General features: G+C 41.5%; 1 protein-coding gene across 1 annotated transcript in view; it reads left to right on the top strand.

The window, feature by feature from the left end:
• JPH3 (junctophilin 3) overlaps positions 1 to 27,007 on the top strand; it is a 198,321-nt gene that overhangs the window by 33,407 nt on the left and 137,907 nt on the right. Inside the window, exon 2 of the mRNA XM_069085594.1 lies at positions 24,220 to 24,997. Coding sequence (XP_068941695.1) covers positions 24,220 to 24,997 — 778 coding nt within the window. The remainder of the gene's footprint in view (positions 1 to 24,219; positions 24,998 to 27,007) is intronic.

Below are 27,007 nucleotides of genomic sequence, written 5' to 3'. Positions count from 1 at the left end.
TCTTCATATACCTTTGTGTCTTTTAAACATGTTTTATTGATGTGTTTTCTTATACCATTGTCCTTAACTTCTCAAAAACTCTCCCATCCATAGAACGCATTCTTTTTGTTTGTTTGTTTTTTGGAGGGGGGAAGGCAGGACAATTGGAGTTAAGTGACTTGTCCAAGGTCACACGGCTAGTGTGTCAAGTGTCTGAGGTCTAATTTGAACTCAGGTTCTCCTGACTCCAGGGTGGGTGCTCTATTCACTGCACCACCTACTCACCCCAAATAGAACTCATTCTTATAACTAAGAGAAACATTTAAGTCAAACTGAAAGAATGAGTGTAACTGACAACACATGTACCAATCATTAGTCTGCCTCTTGTCTGCCAAGAAGAGGGAAGTATGTATCTGCGTTAGTTCCGAATTAAAAGGAAACATTGTAAAGAATCTGAATTCTGATGACTTTTAGTGTTGTTTTAAACATTGGCTGGGTGGTTCTCCTGTGTGTGCTTTCTTTGCTTTGGATCAGTTCATACATAACAGTTATTCCACTCTTTTACTATTCTTGTGGAAAAGATGGAAAAATGTCGGTTAGATCATAGTATAATTAAGGGGAACTTTTTGAGTGCCTGGACTCAAAGAATCAGCATGGTGGGAGGCATTCAGTGGAGTGCCCTAGGCATATGTGCTTGACCTTGTTCTATTTGATATTTTTACCAATGACTTAAATAAAGGTAGAGAAGGAAGGCTTCTCAGATTTGCAAATGACACAGCTGGGGGAGAGAAGTAATCCATTGGATCACAGTAAGGATTCAAAAAGTTCGTGGTAGGCTAGCTCATTGGGCTAAATCTAATGAGATGAAACTTTATAGAGATAATGTAAAGTCTCACACAGTTTCAAAAAGTCAGCTTTAAAAGAACGAGGGAAGGTTTGACTAGACAGCAATTCTGAAAAACCTGTAGGGTTTTCAGTGGACTACAGTGTAGCTGTCAGCAGGTAATAGTAATCTTTCCATTAAGGGAGGTACCTGGTCAGGACCAGGGAGATGATGGTCTCCATGTACTGAAGGTGGGGTTAGAGGAGTGAGCCTCCTCTAGAGTATTTGGTTTAGCCTTGGGCACCACAGGTCAGAAAGGACATTGACAAAGGAAAATGGGATAGTGAAGGACCTTTCGACCATGCCATGTGAGGACTGTTCTGAGCAAACATACCCCTATAGACCAAATTATGAAGAGCTGATTTATTTGGTATAATGCTGTTTCCCTTTGCTACCCACATCTATGAATCCTTCCTTCCTTCCTTCCTTCCTTCCTTCCTTCCTTCCTTCCTTCCTTCCTTCCTTCCTTCCTTCCTTCCTTCCTTCCTTCCTTCCTTCCTTCCTTCCTTCCTTCCCTCCTTCCTTCCTTCTATCCATTATGGTAATGCAGCAGATAATTTCCTTTTTAAAAAATGCCTTATTGATTTTTGCCAATGTTGCTATCATTTCCCAGTGTGACACCCCATTCCATGGCTGTTTCCTTCATTTTCACTGTCACTAGTGGACCAGGTCCCCAGAAGTCAACTAACTATTTTTTCCTTTTGAGTTCTAGAGCTAACTCAGAGGGGATGGACTCTCTCTAGGACTGTTGCTTCTGATCACTCCCCCTTCACAATCAATTGTTTGCTAGCTAGAGATAATTAGCTTTTCAGAGAGGAAATTTAGCTTTTACTAAGCAGGCATAGCAAGGATAGTTGTTAGTCATTAGGCATTTATTAATGCCTACCACATGCCAGATACTGTGCTAAGTTGTTATAGAAACATACCCACTAGATCAGCCTGCTCCTGGGATGCTCAGTTCCAAAATGGCTTGCACTATACATCAGTCTAGAGGTATGTCTGATTCTTTCGGCTAATCACAGTATAGTTCCTGTCTTTATCTAATGATCAGTCAACAAACATTTATTAAACACTTTCAATGTTCCAGGCACTGTGCTAAGCACTAGGGATACAGAGGAAAACAGCTCCTGCCCTCAAGGAGCTTACTTTCTAATGGGGAAGACAACAAGCAAGCAACTATGTACAGCGATTTCCCCCTGCAAAATTTGATTAAGGTTTTATATAATATATGCCTTTGATCAATTAATTCATTCCAGGAGTCTGAGCCTTCTGAGTTTACATTAATAGGGGTGGGGTGGACACCAGTAATTTCACTCAGTTTCCTTCAAGTCCCAGATAAAATACCACCTTCTACAGGAAACCTCATTAAAGTGAGTGCTTTCCCTCTATTGACTATTTCCAATTTATCCTATGTGTAGCTTGTTTGTATCTAGTTCTTTGCATGTTATATCTATCCCACTAGGCTATGAGCTCTTTTTTCTTACCTTTTACTATATCTTCAGTGCTTGGCACATAGTAGGCACTTAATGAACATTTATTGACTTAGTCTTCCTCCTCCCCCCTGAAAAAAAGCCCCTCAAACGCTGGCATATTGACCACGTATGACAAAATATACGACATTCTACTGATGGTCACCACTTCTCTGTAGAGAAGAAGGAAGACTCAACCTCAGCTTTCTGGGATTGAGTGGTGATCACACTAATCTGAATTCTAATTTGTTTCCCGTTTTTTTGTTTGGATTATTGTGTAGGTTGCTCCCTTGGTTCTACTTCTATGTTTCGTTCATACAAGTAACCAGTTGTATGTATTACTTTCAGGTCTCTCAATTCTTCCTATTTCTTGCTTCTTACTTGGTTATTATATCCCATTCATGTACTACAGTTCTTTTAGCCATCTCCTCAATTGATGGTCACCTGCCTTTTCCCCACTATTTTTGCTACCACAACAAAAGTGTGGCTGTGCATATTTTGGTATCCTGGGGGCCTTTCCTTCTGTCTTTGGCCTCCCTGGGCCATAGGCTTCCTCACAGTATGGACTGCATCATTTCTCAGGCTGATGTAAAACCTCTTTCCCAGAGCTTCCCCTGACTGTCTCTCTCCCTTGTGACTTCCCTTGGGAGGTCATTAAGTGTTCAGGTTCTAAAGAGCTCTTTGAGCTGTGTTTGCACAGCACAACATGGGCAAGAGAAACAGAATAAAGACTCCATGTTACAAAAACATACTTAGGAAGCTGTTTAGGGATGAAGTTAACAACAGTAATAGCTAATACTTAGAGATTGTATTTTCAAATTTGCAGAACCCTCTTAGTGTATTATTTAATTTGATCTTCACGATAACCTTGTCAGGCAGGGGCTGTTATTACCCCCACTTTACAACCAAGGAAACTGAGGCACAGAAGGGTTAAATGACTCAGCCAGGGTTATACAACTGGGAAAAGTACGAGACAGGATTTAAATCCAGATCTTCTTGTCCAGCAGTTATTGATCCACTGGTTTAGACCGCCACAAACAAGAAATTGACATTTTGGTTTATGTAGAGTAGCTGTAAAAGTGGGCCCTGATATCCTCATTTGGAAAATGAGGGTTTTTTGCCTGATACCATGTAAGGGACCTTCCAACTCATAAGTTCTTATTCCATGACTTGATCTTTTTTCAGGCTGTGCCCCTAATCCAGACAATTATCTCACCAAAAAGTGAGAAGGGGTTAGTCAAGGGACAAGCCTGCACCATCCCTGGGGAAAAAACCAAAATATCTTGACTATTTGTGCTTTGTAGGTGCTGATATAGGGGCAGCTAGTTGGTACAATAGATAGAACTCTGGACCTGGAGACAGGAAGATCTGAATTCAAGTTCATTTGATACTTCCTCACTATGTGAACCTGGGCAAGTCACTTAACCTCTGTTTGGCTCAATTTCCTCATCTGTAAAATGGGGATAATAATAGCACCTCTCTCCCAGGATTGTTGTGAGGATCTAATGAAATAATATTTCTAAGTAGGTGCTATTTAGCTATGATTATTATTGACAGCTAGTTGGCATAGCAGATAGAGTGCAGGGCCTGGAGTCAGGAAGACCTGAATTCAAAGCCAGCCTTAGATACTGGGTGTGTGTGACACTGGACTAGTCATTTAATCCTGTTTGCCTCAGTTTTCTCATCTGTAAAGTTGTCTAGAGAAGAAAATAGCAAACCACTCTAGTATCTTTGTCAAGAAAACCCCCAAAGGAATCACAAATAATCAGATATAACTGAAAATGACTAAACAGCATTATTAGTGGGTCATCCTTGTATAAGAGGAATCACATATTAGTTCCCAATTTCCTAAGCTGAGTTTTGCAGGTCCTTGCATTACTCATCATGGTAACAACAAGTCATGTTTATTTATGGCTTAGGGAGCACTTTCATCACCACCCTATGAAGCAATCATAGCAAGGTTTCTCCACTGCCAAAGGATGGGAGGCTAGGGGTTAGGGGGATTATGTTTTATTGTTGTTGAGTTAGGGGATTGAAGGTTAGGAAGTCAGAAGATTAAAGGCTGCCAGTGGAAGGAAACATGTCCTGGATTGAGGGTCTTGGAGAGGAAGAACTCATGTGGGACAGGACTGTTGTTTCTACCAGTTGTGCTCTGAGGAAAAGCAAGAGCTGTCCTGCTTGCAGTTCTATAGACAGATTGCTTAGGCATTATTGGTCTTCATTTTGCAGATGATAGTAATAAAACTAAGTGCGATAAATGACTTGCCCAAGGTCACCCAGCTAGCAACCATCATACCTGGGATTTGAACTCATTTCTTCCTGACTTTAAATCTTGCACCACTTCCAATATATATATTTAGTAATATAATAATAATAATAATATATAATATTCTATTGTGAATAATGATTCTGGGGAAAAATTTAATGCTAGCTATATTTCCCCTTCTAAAATGTTTAACTATGAAGCTAATATAGAATTGAATAAAATTTCCTGGATCCTCCTTTGTTTTGAAGTTATTCTATACTCCCAAACACTATGGACCAGAATTCATAGGTCCCATCAATATGTAATTGCAGATAAAGGACCAAGGAGTGAGATTTTAGAGGGCATGATGGGTTTCATTTTCATCTATGTATCAATAACACATTTTAGGTGCTTAGGTTTTTGTTCAATTCAGTTTTATCAACAATAATAACATTAACAGCAACAGCTCACATTTCTACGGAGGTTTAAGCCTTACAAAGACCATTGATAACGACTTTGGAAAGAGTGGTAGAAGTGTAGACTGATGACCCGGGTCTGAATCCCAGCTCTTTCACTTGCCTGTGTAACCTAGGGTCACTCATTTGGGAGGCAGCTTTGTGTTGCACAGAGTGTTGTTTGGGAGTCAAGAGACGTCAGTTCAGATTCTGACTTTGTCTACGTGATCTGTGGTACATCACTGAATCTCTCTTGGCCTCAGTTTCCTCCACTGTAAAATGAGAAGGTTAGGGGCGCCTTCCACCTTTAAGTCTGATCTTGCCACCACTCTGCATCTCATTTGGCTCCCCTCCAAAGTTAAGGGATCGGACTAGATAACTTCCAATAATCCTTTCAGCTCAAAATCTGAGTTCTCTAAAGTAGTGGTGTCAAACTCTGATAGAAATGGGGCCACTGATCTGTATATGCATATGCTTCTGCAGATTGACTTCATGTTAAAAATTTAATTTTATTCATGTTTTATTGTATTTTTATTTATTTTGTTAAATATTTCCCAATCACATTTCAACCTGGTTTGGGAAGCATTCAGGAGAATGTGTTTGATAGATACTTCTGCCTTAACACATTATTGTTGCTGTTGTTGTTGAGTTGTTTCAGTGATGTCCGACTCTTTGTGACCCCATTTGGGGTTTTCTTGGCAAAGACGCCACTTCCTTCTCCAGCTCATTTTACAGATGAGGAAACTGAGGTAAACAGGGTTAAGTGACTTGCCCAGGGTCACACTGAGGCCAGATTTGAACTTAGGAAGAGGAAGATGAGTCTTCCTGACTCCAGGCCCAGTGCTCTTTCTACTGTACCACTAGCTGCCCTAAACACATTGCTAGTCCATCTTCTAGATGAGAAAGCTGAGGCTTAAGGAGGCTAAGTGAGTTATCCAGTCACATAGTCATTGTCAGAGCTGGCACTTGAATCAGGTCTTCAGAGTGACATCCAACACTGTTTCCATGTACCACAACATGACCTCTCTTCTTTTGCTTCTTATGCCTGCAGTTTGATTTATGGAATACTTATTGAGGACTGATTGGGTACTTGACTAGATCTGCTGAAGACAGGTCAGAACCTGGGAAGGTTGAGCTAAGCTAATACATTGGGCCTAGCCACCTTGTAATTTCTGAGAAAGGGACTAGGAACAGGAGCCTTGCTCATGGGGCCTCTAGAGCCCATGGCACCTCACTGGGCAGACATGAATCATCTGGTCTGACTCAGGGTAGGCATGGAAGCAAACTTTCCAACAGGTCGATATAATGGATGAGAATCACCGGGTCATCTGCCACCCCCATGTTCTCCACATCTTAGCTTATGTGGAGAGGAATTCATCCAGCAGCCACATTCCTGACCCCATTCCCTTTCCCATCAGTGACTGGAAGGTGAGCCTCAGTTCTTAAGAGGGGGCCGTGGAGTAGTCAATAGAGTATGTGATTTAGAATCAGGAAGAGTTGGGTTTATATTCTGCCTTGGCCACTTAACTAGCTGTGTGATTCTGGGCAAGTCATCTAACCTTCTGTTTCTTCATCCATAACATGGTGGGGGTGGGGGCAGGTGGGCCTCAAAGTCCCTTTTAACCCTACTTCTGGGATCCTATGACCTACTCAGGGACTTATACTCTAAGCCTCCCCTCTCTTTCCTCACATTGAACAGTTGAGGAAATAAAAAAATATCTTCTCATGAATGAACTAGGGTCCCATTTTCCTAGTGGAAAATATGTGGGGCTGGGGTCAAAAGTCTCCCATTCTAGTTCTGGCTTTGTAACTAACTAGCTGTTCCATTCAATACTTCGCAGGACTTTAGGACATAGAGCCAGGGGGGCCCTTGGAGGTCTCTCATTTTGTAGATAAAGAAACGGAGACCCAAATAGAGGAAGGGACTTGCCCAAGATGAAATAGCCAGCAGATGGTGGAACTTGGACTTGGCCCAAATGATTTTGACTCCTGAAACATTGCTCTTTCAATATCAGTTGCCTGATGATTAATGGATACTGATGCTGTCTACACAGCAGGATGCTCTGGGGCCCAGAAATGGAAAAGTGAAATTGGCATCTCTCACTGCCTGTGGGAGATTTTTGAGTGGCAGGGCTTTGGGAAAGAGAGTTTATTGAGTTCTAACCCCCACCTCAATTTTATAGATGAGGAACTGAGGCTTACATAGGGAAAGAAACATGGCAGATTCTTCATTTCTAACTCCAAATCCAGTGTTCTCGCCACAATAGTGTGTCAGTGTGGTGAAGGCCAATTACAGTGGCACCTCTGTTGGTGGATTTAGGGGAACCTTGCATTGAGAATGGGGCTATTATTTCAATGATGCGGTTTATCTCTATATAGCATAGAACATGTAAGTGCAGGTAGAATTGAGCATGAGGGCATCATTACTACCCATAGTGTTGAGACCCAAGTCTTTCTTCCCATCTGTTTTTATTGTGAAAAGAAGGGTTTACAAGGGTCTGCCAAGGTCCCACCCAGAGTTCACATGCAGGCATACTCTGGAGCTGAAGGAGTCAGCCATAATGATGCTGCAGTCAGATCCAGCCCTGGGCTCTCTGTTCATATGAATTGTGCTGGGTGAACCTTCAAACCTTTCCACTATTCTTAGGGAATGGGTAGGTGCCTCTATGGAGAGATTCCAAAATGTAATGGGTGACTCCCTTCCAAACTCCAGTTTTGAGGATAATCCAGAATAATATAATTTTTAACACATCTTTTTTGTATTAATTAGTTTGATGTTTGTAGTTTTTTAGTTGTGTCTATATCTTTTATTTTCAGTATCATAGTAATTTCTAAATACACCTTGCCTCTTTTCACATGACTTCCCAGAAACAGCTAAGTCAAACCGACTCTGCATGGACCATGCTTGACAGAGTATGTAACATTTTACATTTGTAGTCTTTTACCATGCCAATGAAACAGACTCCATTTTTATAACTATTTTTGCTCTAGGATTGAACATTGGACCCTCTTTACTTCCTATGATTGTGAAATCCCAAGTGGTCTCTGTTTCTTAGTTCCTCCCTCTCTAAATGGGTGGCAGCATATCACTTTCTCCCTCCCAGAGGGAAAGGGAAGGGAATAAGTATTTATTAAATGTTCCAGGCACTGTGCTAAGCTCTTTCTCATTTGATTTTCACAGCAGCCTTGGATGGCAGGTACTATTATTCCCATTTTCCAATTCTTTCTCCTTGGAGGGGAGATCCTAGGCTGGTGAGTTCCCCGAAGAAACAGCATTCTCTCATTCTGCCTCTTCTGAAGATTCTCAGAATGTTCTTTCAAAGCAATTGAATATGGCCAGCGGTTTCCATGCTGCTGGCTCCAGCGCCCAGGTTGGCCCTGGCTGGGAGGCTTCTGACCGCATAATGGATGCTGCATCTTCCAATGGGCACTTGTTCTCAGCCTTGTGTAATTAATGCTGTGTGAAGCACTCTGCTTGATTGATTAGGCAACCGTCGTTTTTGCTAAGCAGAGTGTTATTGCATGGGCTTTTTGTAGGGGGTGGGTATGTCCAGAGCAAGTCACATACTCACAACTCACATACTTAAGCCAGGCTGTGCTGCCCCTCTCTCCTTCCCAAACAGAAACCAAATATCAAATCCTCATTTCCACGTGTGTGTTCTAATGCTGTCTCCAAGTCCAGGTGACTCAGGTTAGGACTTTGGTGAAAGAGGGGTGACTTTTTGCCCAGAGGGGTACAAGACCAGGGTACTGTTCCAATCTGAACTGGAGAGGAACTCACCAAGCCCAGTCTCCTCATTGAAAATGAGGAAACTGAAACTTAGGGGAAGTGACTTACCCAAGGAGAACTCACAGAGATTGTTAGGGGAAAGGCCAGAACTAATAATAAAGCTGATCATTTAAAAAAGTTTTTGGAAGTCTTCAAAGTACTTCTTTTACATTTATCTAGATTTTCCCTCAAACCCTGTGAGGCAGGTTATTACTATCTCTGTTTTATAACGGAGAACATGGAGGCAAATGGATTTGGCCAGCAGTTTCCATGCTGCTGGCCATAGGTTTAGCAAAAGGCCCACTGTCACCCCACTAAGTGTGCAAGGTGGGATTTGAACCCCTGACCTTTTTGACTCTTAAGTATTGCAGTCTAGCTGCCTGTACACACCAGCTCTCATGACTCTGATTCTTTTTTTGATCACACCACATTTCTCCTTTATTACATCTCAAGTGGCTCAAAAGATCCAGTCCAGTTAAAGAGGTCCAGACATCATTACTTTGTAGGTAATAAAAACCTGAGTGGAAGAGGTTGAGCCAGGTGTTCTAGCAGGCTCCCATTTGGAGAATTACAGAGTTTGTTTCTTAATTTCTTATTCCCTCCCCTAAAGGCACTATTCTTTTCTCCACTGCCCTGAAAGATCTAGGTTTGCTATTGCTTGCAGATAGCTGCCAGATTCTGGCCTGGAGCTGCACATGGCTGATGGATGATAATGCTGGGTGAGCTGACCCCTTTGGGCAGGACCATGCCTCTTTTCACTCAGTGCTTCTTCCATTGTCAGCGTTCCGTAAAATTTGAGCATTCACAGTGATAATGCCGTGCGGGACCAGCTTTATGCTCTGATCTTTCTGGATCAAATATGTCATTAAGATGACTCCCAGCATTTCCACTGTAAAATCACCAGCCACTCAGATTGCACCAGTGTTAAGCATCTGGTAATATATCGCCTTCTGCTTTGGGACACCAAATCCATGACACCTCTGAGGGATTATCGGGAAGGGATGTTTTTTTTTTTCTTCCAATAAATAATCACAGTTGCAACTTTGAAGTTTTAGGTTATATAATCTGAAGATGTATCAAATAAATTCTTACCACTGTGGCAGATAGCAACCCACTATTCCTTAAAGTGTTTACCTGGGATTCAGTGAAATTGACTTGTCCATAGTCATACAGCTATGATGTATCAGAGACTTAATTTGTACCTGGATTTTCCTAACTCTAGAATGTTACATTGTGATGCCTCTTAGATGAAGGGGATCTGAACAAGATTCTTTTTTAAACAAACAACAGGGTGTAGTGTCAAGATTTCTTGTCTTGGGGTCAGGAGAAATTTGAGTTCAAATCCAGGGACTGTCGTTTACTAGCTGTGTGACCAAGATCAAATTACTTGATCTCTCTGAGCCTGTTTCCTTAGATATAAAATTGGAATAACAACACCTGTGCTACCTAGCTCACAGAAACTTGAGAGAGGATCAAATGAGACCATGTATATGAGGGACTTGTTAATTTTAAACAAATGTTTATTTGGAGGCAGCTAGGTGGTGTAGGAAGTACAGTGCTGGGCCTGGAGTCAGTAAGACCTGAGTTCAAATTCAGCCTAAGATACTTAATAGCTGTGTGACTCTGGGCAAGTCAGTTCAGCTCTGTTTGTCCCAATTTCTTCATCTGTAAAATCGAGATGATAATCGCACCTCCCCCACAGGGTTGGTTATAAGGATAAAATGAAGTAGTATATTTCAAAAAAAAAAAAATTCTTAGCACAGTATTTGACATATAGTTGGTTCTTAATAAATGCATATTCCCTTCCCTTGCCTCTACTAGAATTAGACTTGACTCAGAAAGGATTTTTTTTTCTTAAGCAATCAGGGTTAAGTAACTTGCTCAAGGTTACACGGCCAGTTATTTCTGGGTGTGGTGCTGAGTATCTGAGCCTGGATTTGATCCAGGTCATCCTGACACTGGAGCCGGTGCTCTTACTCGCTGAGCCACCTGGCCGCCCCTATGCAATTGGGGTTAAGTAACTTGCTCAAGGTTACACGGCCAGGTGTTTCTGGGTGGGTGCTAAGTGTTTGAGTCCGGGATTCGATCTCCAGGTCATTCCAACACTGGAGCCGGTGCTCTTACTCGCTGTGCTACCTGGCCGCCCCCCAGAAAGGATTTTGTCTAGTGTTAGAAATTACTTTAGCCATCACTGAGTCACAGGCTCGTAGATTTGGAATTAGAAGGGACCATCTCATCCAACCCCCTAATTTTACAGATGAGGAAACTGAGGGTCTGGGAGATGGGACTTGTTTGAGCTAACATCACTAGAAAGCCACAGATCAGGTTGTTGAACCCAGTTTTTCAGGCTTTTTGGCTTTCCAGGCCTGTGCTCATTCCACAATCCTCACTGCTTCATTCTTCAATATTATCCTTGATCCTTCTTCATACTAGAAAGCTTTGAACTATTTCTGTACATCTCTATTTGGGCATCATTGGTAGAAAGTCCAAGAGCCACAAGATCATAGGATTTGAACCTGGAAGTTTCTTTAGATATTTAGCTTCCCCCACTCCCAACCCCCATCCCCATTTTATAGATGAGAAAATTGAGGCTGTGAGAGGTAATGTGACTTGTCCAATACCACACAACTAGTAAGTAAGCTATACTCCCTGTATATGAGTGTATATATGTGTGTGTGTGTGTGTGTGTAGTAAAAACTTCAGCACATTACTGAATGGAGAACTCTAGAAACTAACATCTAATATTGTTCCGATACAAATGTTCAGTGTGGTAGCTGGCATTCATTCATTTATGCACTTATCAAATACTGGACCCTTAAAATGTACAAGAAGCTATGTTAGAGCCCTTTTTGTGGTGGCAAAGAATTACAAATTGAGTGGATGTCCATCAATTGGAGAATGACTGAAGAAGTTGTGGTATATGATTGTGATGGAATACTATTGTGCTATAAGAAATGACTGGCAGGCTGACTTCAGAAAAAAATTTGGAAGACTTACATGAACTGATGCAAAGTGAAGTGAGCAGAAACAGGAGAACATTGTACACAGTAATAGCAACATTTTATGTTGATCAATTGTGAATGACTTAGTTATTCCCAGTAATACAAATGATCCAAGACAATTCTAAAGGACTTGTGATGAAAAATGCCATCTACCTTCAGAGAAAGAACTGATGGAGTCAGATGCAGATAGAAGCATATTTTTTTAATTTTCTTGTTTTTTTGTTGGGTGTTTTTTGGGTCTATCTTCTTTTGTAATATGGCTAATATGGAAATATATTTTGCTTTACTGCAAATATATAATCTTCATCAAATTATTTGCCTTCTCGAGGAGGAAGAGGAGAGGGAGGGAGGTTATATGGAACTCAAAATTAAAAAAAAAACTCAAATGTTAAAAATTTTGTTCATGTGTAATTGGGAAAAAATAAAAATAAAATTAAAAATTTAAAAAGAGGCTATGCTAGGTTGCTGGAGATAATACAGCTATGAAATTTATTAACTGCCCTCAAGTAGCTTGTCAATTACCTTTCATCCACCCTGAATATATCTTGTATATATATTTGTTGTTAGTTGTGTCTGATTCTTCATGACCCCATTTGGGGTTTTCTTGTCAGAGATAACTGGAGTAGTTTGCCATTTTCTTCTCCAGCTCATTTTACAGATGAAGAAACTGAGGCAAACAGGGTTAAGTGACTTGCCCAGGGTCACACAGCTACTAAATGTCTGAGGCCAGATTTGAACTCAGGAAGATGAGTCTTTGCTACCTAGCTGCCCTGTATGTACATAGTTGTTTGCATGTTGTCTCCCCCACTAGACTGTGAGCTCCTTGAGGGCAAGGACTGTGTTTTTCTTTGCATCTCCAGTGCTTAGCTGAGTGCCTGCCACATAGTAAACGCCAAATAAATACTTGCTGACCATTACATAGTCCATCAGCAAAGCTAAGGGACGCACGCCCTCCAAAACGGTAAACAAATTCCTAAAAGGGATGTGGAGAAAAGGCTAAACAGTTTAAAGGAGAGGAGAGATCCCTTCCGCCTCCTTTTAAACTCTTTTGGCCCTTTCTCCACATCCCTTTTAGGAATTAATCACACTTGAGTTTGTCTATGTTTGTTGGAGGGCACGCCTTCCTTAGCTTTGCTGCCCTTGGTCACTTTTAGATTCAGCGCTGTCCTCCAGGGTTCCTGCTTTAGATATGGGTTGGATAAAATGGCTGTTGAAGTCCCTTGCAAACTCTGAGATCCAGAATATCTGCTTACTGTGATTCTTTTGTTTGGCCCTATTCTTTTCCCGTTCTTGAGGAGAAAAAGCTCCTAGGCAAATATTGATTTATGTGGACAAATCTCTGACTCCAGAATCTAACCTAGCATACAGAGTGTCCCAAAAGTCTTAGTGTTTTGGTAGCATAAAACTGTACAGAGACTTTTGGGACACTTTGTACAATAGATACTTAATAAATGCTTGTTGATTGATTGACTTAAGTAACATTATCATCAACATTATAACAGTAATACCTAACATTTTATATTTATTATCTATTGCTTGCCAGGATTCTAGAAATAAAAGCCAAATTGAAAAAACTTCCTGCCATCAAGATGCTTGTGATCCAAGGATGGGGGTGAGATGGAGGAAGATGCAGCACAGTTTTTTCATCAACAGTGGAATTAAGTATAGCATTTATAGTCAGAAGGTCTGGGGCTGAATCCTGGCTCTGTTATTTACTAGTCCTGTGGCCCTAGCAGTAACCCTTCCTGTCCCCCACCCCAGCTCCCACTGCCCATTCCCCACCAGGTACTGCACACCGACCCCTTCCCTTACCCAAGGGAGATAATGCAGAGCCATTGGACCACTCCAGTCTCAGGTGCCACTGTAATACTCCTTCCTGAAAGTTTGTGGTTAGAGGCTTAGCCACCATTTGGTTGAATGAAGAGTCACCAGCTATAATTCATTTGGTAAGACAGTGAACCACATACCATTTTTCCTAGGTTTACAGGGTCTTACTGCTATGTCCTCTAGATGCCCAGGCATTGCCACCTGACCTGCCCATGTTGTTGTTGTTCAGTTGACCCCATTTGGGGTTTTTCTGGCAAAGATACCTGAGTAGTTTGCAGTTTCCTTCTCCAGCTCATTTGACAGATGAAGAAACTGAGGAATGCAGGATTAAGTGACTTGTCCAGGGTCAGACAGCTACTAAGTATCTGAAGTCATATTTGAATTCAGGTCTACCTGACTCCAGGGCTGGTGCTTTATCTGCTATACCACCTTGCTGCTTTCCAGACAACGCACCCTAACAACTCTTGGGCCTTGCCATCTGCCCACCCTCAGAACTTTAAGGACCTTTCAGTTCCCTGGCACTAAATATTCTAGCTTATGTTGTCTTTTGTTAAAGTGTGAGCTTCTTGAGGGTATCAATTATATATATTTATATAATATTATAATATAATTATATAATTTAAATTATAAAATTTATAATTTTTTGGTAGGTATCCCCAGTGCTTAATACATAGTAAGTGAATAATACTTTTCATTCCATTCATTCATTATTTATGTGACCTTGGGCAAGTCACTTCCACTTTTATTAGACCTTTGTTTCTTCCTCAATAACAATAACAGGTGGTACAAGTATCATAAGCCTCATTGTACAGATAAGGAAACTGAGGCTTAGAGTCAGTAAGTTGAAAAGTTAGAAATGGAGACCTTGTCTTCTGATTCTAAGTCTAGGGTCCTTTCCATTAAAACACACTAGTTTTCTCACCTGTAAAATAGGGATAATAACAATACCTATCTCCCAGGATTCCTCTACATGACTTCTAAAGTCTCCTCCGGTTCTAAATACTATGATATCCTACGAAGTTTTGATTTGCTGGCGCCTGCATCCCCAACATTCCATTTATCTGATCCTAGAGCTTTCAGTGGAGGGCATGCACTGTTGGACTGTGACTGATTTTAGTACTTTGTTGGAATCATTGTGTCACTCCAGTAATGAGTGGATAAGGAGTTAGTCAGGAGGATGCCAGTTTGAATCTTGCCTCAAACACTTATCAGTGGGATGGCCTTGGAAAAGTCTCTTCGTCTGTAAAATGGAGATAATAATAATAACAGCTACCTCCCAGGGGTTGTTGTGAGGTTTAAATCATATGCTATTTGTTAAGTGCTTTGCAAATCTTAAAGTGATAAAGAAATGTTGGTGATGAAGATGATGATGATGAAGAAGGAAGAGCAGGAGGAGGAGGATGAGGCAAAGAATGTAGTCAGTTCAGAAAAGAATAGTCATTTATCTAAATCATAGGAATAGTAACTCCAGGAGTTTTTGATGAAATAGAGCATTGTCAGTCCTTGGGTTCTAGTTATATCTTAGCTACTTACTACTTTATTGCCAGGACCTCAAAGCCACTTGTCAGCAGTGGGCATTTGTCTGCCAACACAAAGTCTTAGTTCCAGTGAGCCAGGTAGGAACCTTTCAGGACCCTGGACAGATCCCCCCAGAAGATTGACTTCAGATCCAGCTTTAATCATGAGCTTCTTCATGGAAAATCTACATATAAAGTTCCTTCCATCTCTACATTGTCAAACTTTGAGCTTATGTTGATTCTCAGTTATGATGATAATGACTGACACTTATAGCACTCTGAATTTTATAAAGTACTTTTCACAATTTAATAACTAGCATTAATATAATACCTTAAGGTTTGCAAATGACTTTACAGACATTATCTCATTAGTTACAGCAACCCTGGGATGTAGGTGCTATTATTATCCCCATTTTACAGATGAGAAAACCAAGGCAGAGGTTGTAATAAGTGTTTAAAATCTGTATTTGAACTCAGGTGCTTCCTGATAGTAGGACCACCACTCTATCCACTGTGCAACATTGCTAACTCCCTTATTCCTTGTTTGATCTTCACAACATATATGAGATAGATATTACAAGCACCAACATCCTTGGGCAAGTCACTTAACCCCAATTGCCTTGCCTTCTCCCCCTCAAAAAAAAAGCCAGCTTCTACAAGCACTAACATCCCTCTTTTAAAGATGAGGAAACTAAGACCCAAATGGGTTCAGTGAATTGCCCAGTTTTACACAAATAGTAAATGTCCTGGCCAAAATTTTGTCGTTGTGGTTCCAAATCTGGTGCTTTATCCATTATACCAGACTTCTGTCTTCCTGTTGCTTAATTTGCTGTGGATGGAACAGTTTGAGAGCAGAACTAGGAGCAAAGGGGGCACCTGCAGAGCTAAGAGTTGCCCCCATAGGAGTTTGGTAGCCCTTGTGATGGTAGAATGAACAGGATGAAGCCATGATGATTTTAGCAGAGAGAGATTTCACTGAGACACTGTGCCTAAGGAGCTCTGAGTACAGGAAGTCAGGAGAACTAGGTTCTAGACATATCTATGCCACCTGTGTGACCCAGGGCAAGTCCCTTCCTTTCTCTGTGCCTCAGTTTCCACCTCTGAAGAATAATGGAGTTAGACTAGATGACCTTTAAATCCTGTGATGTATCCTTCTGTGGGGCTTCCTTTGGGGAGACTCAAATGGATGTATGTATGTGTGTGTGCTTTGTAAATCAATCAATCAGTTCATTAACACGTATTTATCAGGTACATCCTATGTGCCAGGTGCTGGACAAACATAGATAAAGAATAGAATAACAAGCTTACATTCTACAGGGGGAGAAAATATGTATGACATGAGTATATTAGATGTGCATATATGCAAAATATGCATATATATGCACAATATATATACATAGATATATAAATACAAAGTAACTTTTTTTTAAGGGGGAGGCATTAGCAGCTGGAGGCATCAGGAAAGACCTTATATAGGAGGTCATGCTTGAGCTAAGCTTTGAAGGAAACTTGGGATGTTAAGAGGTGGAGTTGAGGAGGAGGGAATGTATTTCAGGCAGGGAGAACAGCCTTGCAAAGATACACAGATGGGAGATGCGATATCATATGTTAGGAACTGCAAGAAGGCCAATTTGGCTAGACCGTGGAATGCTTGAAGGGGAGTAACATATAACAAGGCTGGAGAGGCAAATTGGAGCCAGGCTGCAAAGGATTTTATATGTCAAACACAGGCATTTAAATTTGATTCTGGAAGTCATGGAGAGCCATTGGAGTATATCAAACAGGAGAATGACATGGTCAAATCAGTGCTATAGGAATACCACTCAGGCCACTGTGGGGATGATGGCTCGGAGAGGGAAGAGGTGTCAGGCAAGGAGGCCAATAAAGGGAACTGTAGTCTTGGTGATGAGGCCCTGCAAGTCGAGAGAAGAGGCTGATATGAAAGATGCTGTGAGGGTAGAAATAGGAATTGGCAACTGATTGGAGATGTGGTATGAGGGAGTGTGAGAGGTTGATGATGACTCAAGTTTGCTGATGTGGGGCATTAGAAAGATGGTGATGTCCCTTCTTGATGCAAACAGGGACATTCAGAAGAGAGTTGGGTTTTGGGGAAAAGACAACTCATTGAGTTAGGGATGTTTCCAGGTCATCATTCAGTTTGAAATGTCCAACAGGCATTACATTGGTAGAACTCAGGAGAGAAACTAGGATTGAATATGTAAATTTGGTCATTATCTATGGAGACATGATAATTGAACACACGAGAGCTTCTGAGGCCATTGGGAATATAGAGATAAGAGAAGGGCACCCAGGATATGGGCAGATAGAGGTGGGACATGAATCATGATGCAACAGAGGGAACTGAGAAGGATTGGTCAGAGAGGTAGAAGAAAGACCAAGAGAAAACAGCATCATGAAAAGCCAGAGGTATCCAGGAGGAAAGGAAGATCAGTAGTGTCAAATGTTGTAGAGAGGTCAAGAAGAATGAGGATTGAGAAAAGGCTATGGTTATTTCCTAGGTTCATAGAGGTTGAAGGGAGCATTGAAGTGATCTTATCCAACCCTTTCATTTCACTGTTAAGGAGAATGAGTCTCAGAAAGGTCAAGTAACTTGCCCAATCTTACACAATGGGATAGTGGGAGAGCCAGGATTTGTGCTTAGATTTCAAATCCATCAGTCTTTTCCCTATAGCACCCTGCAATGAAGACATCATTGGCAGTTTTGGAGAGGGCAGTTTCAGTAAACTGTCAAGCACTTTGTAAATTCTACAAATGTAAGGATTTGTTTTTATTATTAAAGCCAACCTGCCTCATTGCAGGGAACCACAACATGGAAACCAGTCAGGCAGCATGAATATTCTTTTCCCCCTCAATTTATTTATTTATATGTAATTTTCAACATTCACATTTATAAGATTTTGAGTTCTATATTTTCCTTTCTTCCCCCTCCCCCTCCCCAAGATGACATGCAATTTGATATAGACTATACTTGCATAATCGTATTGAACATATTTCCACATTAATCTTGTTGTAGAAGAATAATCAGAACAAAAGAGAAAAGCCATGAGAAAGAAAAAAAGAAGAGAAAATAGTATGCGTCAATCTGCATTCAGACTCCATAGTTCTTCCCCTGGATGTGGACAGCATTTTCCATTATGAGTCCCTTGGAATTGTCTTTGATCATTACATTGCTGACGAGAGCCAACTCTATCAAAGTTGGTCATCACACAGTGTTGCTGTTACTGCAGCACGAAAATTCTTAAACCAGGGCTTCTTAACCTTTTTTGGATCTAGAGAGCCCTGTGGCAGTCTGGTGAAGCCTGTGGAATCTCTTCTCAGAATCAGGGTTTTGAATACATGAGGTAAAATGCATAAGATTTCAAAAGAAATAAAGTGTATTGAAATGCAGTTATCAACACATTAACAAAACAAGTTCAAGGACTCCAGGTTAAGCCTCTTTGTATTAAATGGATAACTTCTCAACAGCTAAGGTATTGATATAGCCTAACTCAGGATAGTGTTGCTTGGTTATATTGCTGATGGACCTTTCAAGGTATGTGTTAGATGAGTTGGCAAGTGATTTGGGTAAGTTTATGGTCTGGCCTTCCTAATGATTGATTGTGTGGTTGATCTTCAATTCTTTTCAAGTTGACAAGCATGTATTAAATGCTCACTGAATGCAGACTGTGAGCTCCATGAAGGTAGGGATCCTTTGCCTTTTTTGCATTCCTAGCACTTGGCACAATGCCAGACACATAGTAGGCATTTATGAAATGCTGGTTGGCTAACTCACTGAAGAATACTATACTTGGGGTGTGTGCAAGGGGAAGGAAATAAGCATTTCTGAAGAGCTTACTATGTGCCAGGAATTGTGCTAAGCACTTTGGAAATATTATCTCATCCAATGCTAGACACCAACCAGCACCTACCACTTAGGGTTGTTGTGAGGTTAAAATGAAATATTTGTAAAGTGCTTTGTGAACCTTAAAGTGCCATATAATTAATTGTTGGCTGTTATCATCATCATCATCTTCATCATCATTCACAGTCTATGCTCTCAAAGAACTTACAAATAGGAGGGAAAGACACAAATATAAATCTCTATAGAATATATAATATTTCATAAAAGTTCATCAGAAAGGTAGAGAACAAAATACCTTTATGTCTAAGAGTGGAGGAAGTTCTTCATTAGCTTTGGACTCACAGAAGACTTCCTGGAGGAAGTGGCATTTGAGTTCACCAGATGAAGGGTCAGAAACCTAGGGCATGGAAAAAATCCTTGTGATTTGTTTGGGTCCAGCCCTCAGAAAAAACTGTGAAGATACAAGCTAGGGAACTCTGCATCTCCCACTTTGTCTACCAGCATACCTTTCCTTCCTTCTCCCTCTTCTTGGCATCATCATAGACTTGGAGCTGGGACACCATCTAGTCCACCCCCTTAATTTTACATATGAGGAAACTGAGGCATCCTTAAGAGACTTGCCCAAAATTACACTGGTGATACACAGCAGATTTAGGATTTGAACCCAAGTTCTCTGGTTTTCAATCTGGTGCTTTTCCCTCTCTATGTATCACATTGTCCCTTAGGTCCTGTCTTGGGTTCTGTGGACTATCAACTAATTCCTGCAAGAGTACTAACTGATAATTATAGTTTTAGTTGATATCTGTCTGTGGTATAGTATCTGCATTTTCTAAAGGGGATTTCCACCCCCCCCCATTTTATCTGACCTTGACCAAAGCATCTGAATGAAGAGTAACCATCTTGAGATGAGGTGATCTATGGGCAACCTTAACCTTCCCCCCAGTTAGGGAAAGAATACATGAAGATTTAACAGGCTATCTCTGAAAGGTTTTCCACCCCTCACGATAGACATTGATGCACTTGGATCCCCTTGGGGCACTTATAGGGAGCTTTAAATGCAGAACAGAGGTGTCTGTATTTTATTTTAGAGGTAATAGGAAACCATTAGAGTTTATTGAGCAGGGGAGTAACATGGTCAGAATTAGACTTTGGGAATATTACTTCAGCAGTTCTGCTGTGGATAAATTGGAGTAGAGAACGACTTGGGACAGGAACGTCCATTAGTATTAGGAGCAGTGAGGAGGGCATGAACTAGAGTGCTTACTGTGTGGATAGAGAGAAAGGGTTGTTGTCCATTTGGTGACACTGATTGTAAGATGTTCCTTTCCTCCTTACTGACAATAGCTCTCATAGTTCTTTTTTCCCCCTCTGGGATTCCATTCTTCCAAAATCCGTTCAAATGACTCTGGCTTTGGACTTCCTCATTGGGCACCCTTATGATCTAAGAGGTCACAGGATATCAGACCATGTGGTCAAACATACTGCCATATATGCTCCCAAATGCAGCCCAAATTAGTTAAAATGTAACTGTAAAATATTTAACAAAATGATTTACATGTAATAGAACATAGATAATAATACTATATGTTTTTCTAAGTCAATATAAATAGTTTAGGGGCCCTTTTTCTATTGGAAATTGGAAACATTGGAATAGCAATTGAGATCTGACATTTGCTTTGGGTGATGGGACAAAAAAGATGTGAAAAGATAAAGATTCCATCAAGGACATTTAGTAGCTGTGTTAACTCTGGACAAGCCCATTCCCAGCTCTGAGCCTCAGTTTCTTCATCTGTAAAATGGGTACAATGATACCTAAACTTCAGCAATTTCTTTATAGACCTTAAAGACAATCTAGATGTTGAATTATTGTTTATAACAACAGGATTTTAGCCCTTCCCACCACCTGCTGATTTTTCTACTCTCTTGCTTTGGCTCCTGGAAGGCTTAAAAGGTGATTATGTTTACAGAGCAAACCTTGATAACTGGAAAGTTTTTGTTTTGTAGTTTGTGTTTTTTTAATCTTCAAGATCTGTTATTTCATTAGTTCTCTGGTGAGGAAACTCCCTCTATCAATATAGATGGACAATTTAGAATTTTTTTAAATTCATTTTTATTTTATTTTCAGTTCCAAATCCTCTCCTATTCCCCTCCCCTATTTATTTATTTTTTATTTTTGGAGGGGAAAGGCAGGGCAATTGGGGTTAAGTGACTTGCCCAAGATCACACAGCTAGTTAAGTGTGAAGTATCTGAGGCTAGATTTGAACTCAGGTCCTCCTGACTCCACATCCAGTGTTCTATTCACTGCACCATCTAGCTGCCCCTCCCCTATTTATTGAGAAGGCAAGAGAAATGAAACTGATTACAAATATGTATAGACATATAAAAATGTATGCATTAGCCATATTCCAAGAAAAAAATACAAGAAAAATCAATTTACAATCTAAAACTAGAGAAATTATAGAATATTAAGCATTGCTGTAATCACTCAATCAAAAAACATTCATTAAGGACCTAATATATGTCAGGCACTGTGTTATACAAGGGGGACACAAAGACAGAAATGAACCAGTTCTTGTTTTTAAGGACTCTCTTTTCTAACTGCTAAGGGGAAAGAAGACTAGCCATCACTATTTCTGCAAGAGGTCTAATTTTTATTTGTTTTATATCTAGTCTCCAATTATTGTTTTTCCCCAGAGCAGGGAGGATTACACTGCCTAGAAGTTAAAGGGACTGAGGCCACCCCATCCATTCCCCACCCCCCCCACCCAAAGGACAGAAATTGGATCCTTCCAGGGGCATCTAGGGGCTGCAGTGAATAGAACACTGGCCCTGGAGTCAGGAGGACCTGAGTTCAAATCCAGCCTCAGACACTTAACACTTGCCATCCATGTGACCTTGGGCAAGTCACTTAACCCTAATTGCCCTGCCTTTCCTCCTCCAAAAAGCAACAAACAAACAAACAAAAAGAAATTGGATCCTTCTGGCTCCTGAAGGTCTCAGGTGCTCAGTGTCTTCTGCTGCCTTGGGATGAGGGGCTCCTTAACTGGCATCTTAGTCCTGCCTTTCTCTTGCTCATCCCCAAATTCTTCCAACTACATCCATAGCTTATTTCTCCTTCCTCTAACACAGCTTGATGTGACTTTCTAGAGGGAGGTGTCTCCTCTTCCATTTCCCCCCAGTTTGGAATCATAGAATCAGAAATTTAGAACTAGAACAGATATTAGAGGCCATCCAGCCCAACCCTCTCATTTTACAGATGAGGAAACTGAGGCTCAGAGACCCTCAAGTGACTTGCCCAGTGCCACACAACCAGTAAGTGTCTAAGGCAAGATCTAAACTCAAGTCTTCCTGACTTCAAGTTCTGTTCTCAATTGCATCACTTGGCTGCCTTTGACAATATTGTTACTATGAATATATAACCTTGACCAAGGCTCTGTCTGTTGATCTGTCATCTAAGAACCAGCATGGCTCATTTCACCTGGTTCTTCACCAGGTGATTCATTTTTATTTCCATAGCAGTTAATACAGATTATCTTCTACAACAAAGAAAGTCTGTGGTGGAGGTAACATCCACACTGATGGAATCTTTGAAGAGAGATTGGATTAGAGTTTTGCTGAGGGCTGGACCCAAACGAATCACATGGGATTTTTTCCATGCCCTAGGTTTCTGACCCTTCATCTGGTGAACTCAAATGCCACTTTCTCTAGAAAGTCTTCTGTGAGTCCCAAAATAAATAAATCAATAAAATGGTGGTAGATAAAGTACAGTACTTGAAAACCTGGGTTGGAATTCTGCCTCAAATAATTTACCCATTTTATGATCCTGCACAAGTCCCCTCTGAGCCTCAATTGTCTAATCTGTAAAAAAAGGGCAACTGAATGGATGAACTCAGAGATCCCCATGATGGGTTGAAGGCAGTATGGAAGTTGGTCAGAGTGGAAAAAATGATGGATTGGACAGTTCTCCAGGTTCTGGTCTTACCTCTGTTTCTTATAACCTGTGTGATTTTGGGCAGATTATTTAACCTCTCTGGGCCTTCCAGATCTAGACTCTGTGCACTAAAGTTTTTGATTGTACTAGACCTATGATTGCATTGTTTTAATTCTGTTAATCCAGTTGGTCACCTGCATGGTCACTTATATTGTTAGAGTAGCTTAGGGGGAGGAAGAGAGAAAGGGAAGGGAATTGAGAAGCTAAATGACCTGCTCAGAGACTCAGCAAGTCTGTGCCAGAAGCAGGAATTGAACCCAGATCATCATGCTTGTTCTATCTACTGTGACACATGCCTCTGGTAAATTCAGCGTAGATGATGGCAGGGGGAGGGAAGACTGCCAGACTATTCAATGGATAGTTTTGACTGACCAGACTGGAAAGTTCATTCAAATGGTTTAACTGATTTTTTTTTTCTTGTGATTTGTCTGAATCCACCAGATTTGGGATTCTGTAAATCTTTGTGTTGGGGATAACTTTAGGGGAGAGTTCTTATTTTTACAAACGCCTCTGGGGGAAAGAAGATCCAAGAGGAACAGCTAGGAAGGCCCTCCTACTTCCCATCTTCTCTCCAGTCCAAGCCTGCTGACCAAGGGATTTTCTTGTTCTTGGAGGGACTGCTCATTAATCTGAGAGTACCCATTCTGGAACTCTAGTCTTTCACACTGTCACCATCTTGGGCCAGTTCTCTGTTAGGGAACAGGCAAAGGTACAGAATTTGGAATTGACTGAGGATGTTTGGGGGAACAGGGAAGAGATCAGCCTAAGTAGGACAGAAAGTCCATGAATTGGTGCCATATTGCAGGGGACCTTGACTCTCAAGTTAAGGAGTTTAGACTTCATCTTATAGTCAGCAGGGAGTAACTGAAGGTTTTGGTTTTTTTGCCTTTTTTTGGAGGGGGGAGGGCAGGGCAGTTGGGGTAAGTGACTTGCCCAAGGTCACATGGCTAGTAAGTGTTAAGTGTCTGAGGTCAGATTTGAACTCATGTCCTCCTGACTCCAGGGCCAGTGCTCTATTCACTGAGCCACCTAGCGGCTCCTGAAGGTTTTTTAATAGAGGAATGAGATGATGAAAGATCTTCCCCACTCTCTACCACATTCTTCTCTCTTCCAAAAGTTGGTCTCCTTGTTGTAGAGGACATTCTCCTGCCTTAACTTATGTTGTGCCACATGTAGGACTGAAACAACAGCTCACTCTTCTGTCTTCTGTCTTTCCTAGGGACTTACCAGGGTCAATGGGTTGGTGGAATGCGCCAAGGCTATGGCGTCCGGCAGAGTGTCCCGTACGGCATGGCTGCGGTCATCAGGTCACCCCTGAGGACGTCCATCAACTCGCTGAGGAGTGAGCACACCAATGGCACGGCACTGCATCCCGATGCCTCACCTGCTGTGGCCGGCAGCCCTGCGGTGTCCCGGGGAGGCTTCGTCCTCGTAGCTCATAGCGATGCCGAGATCCTCAAGAGCAAGAAAAAGGGGCTTTTCCGGCGGTCCCTGCTGAGTGGCTTGAAGCTGCGGAAATCGGAATCCAAGAGTAGCTTGGCCAGCCAGAGGAGCAAGCAGAGTTCTTTCCGCAGCGAGGCTGGAATGAGTACGGTCAGCTCCACTGCCAGTGACATTAACTCCACCATCAGCCTGGGTGAGGGGGAGGCGGAGCTGTCTGTCATTGAGGATGACATCGATGCCACCACAACCGAGACCTATGTGGGCGAGTGGAAGAATGACAAACGATCTGGCTTTGGGCTGAGCCAGCGCTCCGACGGACTCAAGTATGAGGGGGAGTGGGCCAACAATAAACGTCATGGTTATGGGTGCATGACTTTCCCGGATGGCACAAAGGAGGAAGGGAAATATAAGCAGAACATTCTGGTGAGTGGAAAACGTAAGAACCTGATTCCGCTGAGGGCCAGCAAGATCCGGGAGAAGGTCGACCGAGCTGTTGAGGCAGCAGAACGAGCAGCCACCATCGCCAAGCAGAAAGCAGAGATCGCGGCTTCCAGGTAAGGGTGGTTTGGCAGTTTGGGGCTGGGGAACAGGCAGGGAGTGAGGTATAGTGGATGATGGATACAGAGAAAGGAAAATGAGGCATGGTGTATGATGGATACAGAGAAACCTCCCCAAACCTTTGAGTTGTTGATCATCTCTTGAGTTACCCAGCATGGTTAATACCTGGCCTGGGGAAGCCCAGGCGACAGAGAGCCGCCTGTTCTTGGGGATCCTGAAATTGTGTTTAGACGTCTGAACAGCAGTGTGTCCAGGACAAGAAGAGTATCCCTGGTTCTTCCTTTCCTCGTTAAGGTAAGTATAGTCTGGTTGCCTAAACAGGGATGTGTCTTGGCTGAGATTTTGTGACTTGGATTGAATCTTGATCCTTGAAAAAAGGGCCAAACAAAAGTTATTAGCAGAACATGCCATGCGGAGAATAAGAGATTTCAGAGGGTAGCAAAACAAAACAAAGAAAAGTCATCCTAACAAACAAGGTTCCAATCTCATTAAGTGCTTGAGTATGGGGTCTAAAGGAGAGGTTGTATCAGAGTTCAGAGAAGAAAGTGATCATTGTAGGCCAGCCAGATTTGTCAAAGGAAGCTCCATGGCAGACCTCAGGTATGACTTGTCAGTCAACAAACCTTTATTAAGGTCTTTCTATGTACCAGGCACTGAGCTAAGCACTGAGGGTACAAAGAAAGGCAGAAGGCAGTCCTTGCCCCAAGGAGCTTCCATTCTAATGGGGAGACAATGTATATTGGAACATGGATAAAGCTAGGCATAAGGGCAGAGTATGAGGCAAAGACAGGGAGGTGGGAATAAATAGTGTGTACAAGGAACAATGAGAAAGTGTAGTGCCAATGCAATATTCACCATTACAAATATGGCTGCATAATGCTCGATTGCAAAATATAAGACTCTCCATATAGAAGAAGCAAAACATTTATTCACACACCAGAAAACCAAATCCCCAAACCAGTAAGCCAATTCCATCATAGTAGCAAAGAAGTTAGTAAGCCATAATAGCACAGAGAGCCACAGCATCCTTTAGCCTTCCCACAAACCAACATTTACTCACAAGCCTAACTGTCTCTCTCAGATGTGTCCTCTCTCCTCCCTCCAGTCCAGCTACTCTGACTCTCAGCTTCCTGTGGGCTCTGCTTTACTCTTTAGCAAACTCCTCCCACCACAGGCTCCATGTGATTACATCCAATCTATTAGGGGGTAAGGTATATCTTCAAAATAGGGAAGGTCTTCCAATTCCCTTAGACTTATTAAGGGGCAGGGAAGATCTTCAAATTTCCATTACTATTACAGGAGGTTGACCTAACTGTAAGAGGAGAGTGAGTCCTGGGGAGCAGTGAGGTGGGAGGTTGAGTAGATGGCGTAGGGCTAGATTGTGGAGGCCCTTGAAAGACCTACAAAGGAATTTGGTCTTTATTTTATAGATAGTGATTTTTTTAGATAGGAAGTTTATTTTGTTGGCCTATGTGGGAGGGATGGGAAGGGGAGATGTGGAAGTCTAGAATACTCCTTAGAAAGTTGTAGTATTCTTGGTCTGTGTTTTCTTTTGCAATATTGCTAACATGGAAATGTATTTTGCATGACTGCACATGTATAATCTATATCAAATTTCTTGCCTTCTGAAGGAGGAGAGGATTGGGCACTCAAAATTTTTAAAAACCATGTTAAAATTATTTTTACATGTAACTGGAAAAAAATAAAGTATATTTTTAAAAAGGAAAGTTGAGTATTCATCATCCATATAGGAGGGGATGAGGATTTGGTTAATATTTCTATGTGATTATATTGATGACCAAAGTAACAAAACTTCTATATAGTAAAGAATATAAAGTTTGGTTGTAAGTCAGAAAGAAAGATGAAACAGCTCAGAAAGGAGAGTACAGTGTTTTTGAACAGCTCCAAAGGGGCTATGGTCTTTAAAAGAAATCTTTCTGAATCCGGATGGGGAGGGGAAATAACATGGTTCCTATGGAAACAATTGGATGTAAACTTTATTTTTC

Source organism: Petaurus breviceps, unplaced genomic scaffold, assembly GCF_028583685.1.
Source record: "Petaurus breviceps papuanus isolate PSGF00001 unplaced genomic scaffold, PetGlider_PUasm1.0 176, whole genome shotgun sequence".
NCBI lineage: Eukaryota > Metazoa > Chordata > Mammalia > Diprotodontia > Petauridae > Petaurus > Petaurus breviceps.
This window is presented reverse-complemented; position numbering and strand designations above follow the sequence as displayed.